Source organism: Protobothrops mucrosquamatus, unplaced genomic scaffold (assembly GCF_001527695.2).
Source record: "Protobothrops mucrosquamatus isolate PMUCROS unplaced genomic scaffold, P.Mucros_1.0 scaffold5196, whole genome shotgun sequence".
In the NCBI taxonomy this organism is placed as follows: domain Eukaryota; kingdom Metazoa; phylum Chordata; class Lepidosauria; order Squamata; family Viperidae; genus Protobothrops; species Protobothrops mucrosquamatus.
The window spans coordinates 94,922-99,177 of record NW_015391064.1 but is presented as its reverse complement, the minus strand read 5'-3'; the positions used below and the strand labels follow the sequence as shown (position 1 = coordinate 99,177).

Genomic DNA, 4,256 nt, shown 5'->3' with positions numbered 1-4,256 from the left:
AAAAAAAAAAAGAGATCCAGTTACATAAAGGGCACTTCAGGACATCCTGAGTGACACAAAGGAAGTTGGTGTCTTTAAATGTTGTTACGTAGCCTCTTAGAAAAACAGAATCCTGCTTTTTTGTCTGATCCAGATAAAATGGCGAAGGGATTGTAAGCCGCCCAAAGTTACTTGTGGCAAGGCGGGTGACCAATACATTTTATAAATAAATAAGTGGAAAGCAAGAACTGGGGTCTGCATTTCAACAGCCCGGTCAAGAATTGGTTGGAGCACCCTTGGTGCCAGGGACGCAGCCTTCTCAGTTCTGCCAGGGTCAAAAGTCCAGCAGGACGATGTGAAAAATCCTCTGAAGGAAAAATCGATTTTTTTTGCTGGAGGAAAAGGTGTTTTGGGGGGAGGGGGGAGGGGGCAGCCTGTCCAAGATCCCCCCTAAATTCTAGAAGTTTTGGGTGCCCCATCACTGGAGGTTTTAAAGAAGAGACTAGACAGGCATTTGTCCAAAATGATATAGGGTTTCTTGCCTGACCAGGGGGTTGGACTAGATAACCTCCAAGGGTACCTTCCAAGTCTGTTATTCTATGATTCTGTAAGGATCTCCTGCCTGAGCAGGGGGTTGGACTAGATGACCTCCAAGGGTCCCTTCCAAGTCTGTTATTCTATGATTCCGTAAGGATCTCCTGCCTGAGCAGGGGGTTGGACTAGAAGATCTCCGAGGGTCCCTTCCAAGTCTGTTATTCTATATTTCTGTAAGGATCTCCTGCCTGAGCAGGGGGTTGGACTAGATGACCTCCAAGGGTACTTTCCAGCTCTGTTATTCTATGATTCTGTAAGGATCTCTTGCCTGAGCAGGGGGTTAGACTAGATGACCACCAAAGTCCCTTCCAGCTCTATTAGCTTATATTTCTGTAAGGATCTCCTGCCTGAGCAGGAGGTTGGACTAGAAGATCTCCGAGGGTCCCTTCCAAGTCTGTTATTCTATGATTCCGTAAGGATCTCCTGCCTGAGCAGGGGGTTGGACTAGAAGATCTCCGAGGGTCCCTTCCAAGTCTGTTATTCTATATTTCTGTAAGGATCTCCTGCCTGAGCAGGGGGTTGGACTAGATGACCTCCAAGGGTACCTTCCAGCTCTGTTATTCTATGATTCTGTAAGGATCTCCTGCCTGAGCAGGGGGTTGGACTAGATGACCTCCAAGGGTCCCTTCCAACTCTTGTTATTCTGGTCCAAGAAATTCTCCCTTCCGCTTCTGGGCTGGTCCTGCCTGCAGCCCGTGCATTTGCCCTTTCTGCCCCCAGGTGCTGGGCTGTCCGGCCGGCCCCACGGCAGCCGGAACCTGCCGGTCGAGCGAGGCTGCTGCAAGAGACAACGGCGCATGGTCTTCCTCGGACACGGTGAGTCGGGGCGAAGTAGATACCAATCAATGGAATAGAGCAGGGGTAGGCAACCTTGGCTCTTTTATGACTCGTGGACTTCGACTCCCAGAATTCCTGAGCCAGCTATGCTGGCTCAGGAATTCTGGGAGTCGAAGTCCATGAGTCATAAAAGAGCCAAGGTTGCCTACCCCTGGATAGGGTCTTCTGCCTGAGCAGGGGGTTGGACTAGATGACCTCCAAGGTCCCTTCCAACTTTATTATTATTATTATAATCCTCAATTTTGCTCCGGGTTTTTTTTTCCCTTCGCGAGGCCCCCCTTCCCCGCCTCCCTCCTGCCAGGGGCGGGTGGGGAAAGACGGGACCCCTCCCTCCTCCAAATGCATGGATGGTCCACCCTAAGAATTCAGGGAAGCCGGAGATAAATGGGGAGGGGGGCAGAAGGCGTGCCGGTTCCCCCCCCCTCGAAAAGTTTGCCAATCCTGGAGTCAATCAACATCCCTGGAGGTGGCTCTGGCCGAAGCCCCCCCCCCAATACACAAGTTGGCCGGCATTTATTTCCTTTCACCCAGCTGGGAAAAGGAGCTCTCCAGAGGAAGGGGGAAAAGCTGGGGAGGGGGGGGGCTTGTTTATTCATCCATCATTTGACCCCTTAGTCAGCTACAACCTGACAGGATGTGTGCAAGGTTTTGAGGGGGGGGGATGACCTTTGACACCGCCCCAGTCCCCTCTCCCTCTGCCTTAATTCCCCCACAGCCCACCCACCCCCCGTCTCTTTTGCTGCACCCATGCAGGAGGCAAAGGGGAAAAAATTATCAACTTTATTTGATAATCAATAATCAATTATCAACTTTATTTGATAATCAGGTTCAAGGTGACCCTGAATGGCTTGAGAATCCTTGGTTCTGTTTATTTACTTTACTTTCTTACTATTTATTTATTTACTTACTATTTATTTGTTTGTTGATGAAAGTTTATATAGCCGCCTGCTTGTTCATGGCAACTGTAGGCAGCATACTGAAAATAAAAACCACAGTGGTTCTCAACCTTTTTAATGCCGTGACCCCAACCGGTCGTAAGTCGAGGACTAAACCGGTCGTAAGTCGAGGACTAAACCGGTCGTAAGTCGAGGACTAAACCGGTCGTAAGTCGAGGACTACCCAACCGGTCGTAAGTCGAGGACTTTCCCTGCCCGGGAGCGCTGCGCATGCGTGGTTCCGCCCCCTGCGCCGGCCGAGGCGTAGCTGGCAAGTGGCAGAGACGGAGCAGGCCGACCACCAGCTGGCCCAGCCCAAGGGAGGTAAGGCACCCGCTGGAAAAGGGGGGAAAAAATGGCGGACAAAAAAAATGGCGGACAAAAAAAATGGTGGACAAAAAAAATGGCAGACAGCCTTGCTTGGCGACCCCCATGAAATGGTCGATCTACCCCAAATGGGGTCCCGACCCACAGGTTGAGAACCACTGGGCTAGAAGTAAAATAATAATAAAAAATAATAATAAATAAAATAATACATTAATAACACACACACACACACCGCCGACAACACACACTCAGATCAGCCACTTCAGGGACTCCATCCCATTCAGGGTTCGCCAGGCCCGCTGGCAAAATCAGGTCTTCAGGGCCTTTTGAGGGGGGGGGACATAGGAGACCCCAGGAAACCTCCAAGTTTTTTTTTTCCTCCTCACCAGACGTGAAGTCCTGGTGGAGCTTCCTCCATTGGGCTGGGTGGGTAGAGGGTCCGGGCAGGAGCAGATCCCCTTGGCTGCCCTTGTGCCCCACAGCTTAGGGGGAGAAGTTGGAGGGAGAGCCAGCAGAGCTGAATAGAATAGAATAGAATAGAATAGAATAGAATAGAATAGAATAGAATAGAATAGAATAGAATAGAATAGAACAGAAAATATGGAATAGAATGGAACGGAACAGAACAGAACAGAATAGACTATAGAATAGAATAGAATAGAATAGAATAACAGAGATGGAAGGGACCTTGGAGGTCTTCTAGTCCAGCCCCCTGCTCAAGCAGGAGAAGCTATACCATCTCAGACAAGTGACTGTCCAGTCTCTTCTTAAAAATCTCCAGTGATGGAGCACCCACAACCTCTGGTGGCAAGCTGTTCCACTGGTTGATTGTCCTCACTGTCAGGAAGTTTCTCCTTAATTCCAGGTTGCTTCTCTCTTTGGTCAGTTTCCAACCGTTGTTTCTTGTCCTTCCCTCTGGTGCTTTGGAGAATAATGTGACCCCCTCCTCTTCGTTATGGCAGCCCTTCAAATACCGGAACGCTGCTATCATGTCCCCCCCCCCCCTATTTCTTCTTTTCTTTAGACTGGCCAAACCCAAGTCCCGCAGCCGTTCTTCGTATGTTTTAGTCTCCAGGCCTTGGATCATCTTAGTTGCTCTTTTCTGATTTTTTTTCCCCCAAACTCTCAACTTCTTTTTTGTGATATGGTGACCAAAATTGGCTGCAGTATTCCAGGTGTGGCCTTACTAGGTTTTTTTTAAACTTTATTGTCAGTTTAGACCTCCACTAACCAAGATATATTAAAATGAAATTTCGTTGCGTTCAGCTCTCAAAGGGTCACCACCTCCGATATATACTTCCTAAACATGATTAAAAAAAAATTGTGCATAGATCCACACACACACACATAGATGACACAGGGAAACAACACATTCTACTTCTTTGCATCTTGGCATCCATCGCCCCCCCCCCCCCATGAGGGAGCCCTGGGAACAGGCTGCAACTCCCAAATTTCAAAGCCGGAGTCCCTGATTATTAACCAATAATTAATTAATTAAACCATTTGTTTATGGTAGGGGTAGGCAACCTTGGCTCTTTTATAACTCGTGGACTTCAACTCCCAGAATTCCTGAGCCAGCCACGC

At 48.8% G+C, this 4,256-nt stretch overlaps 1 protein-coding gene across 1 annotated transcript in view; it reads left to right on the top strand.

Moving 5' to 3' along the window:
- Window positions 1-4,256, top strand: part of LOC107299618 — a 23,716-nt gene that overhangs the window by 3,555 nt on the left and 15,905 nt on the right. The window contains exon 2 of the mRNA XM_015828981.1: window positions 1,294-1,389. Coding sequence (XP_015684467.1) covers window positions 1,294-1,389 — 96 coding nt within the window. The remainder of the gene's footprint in view (window positions 1-1,293; window positions 1,390-4,256) is intronic.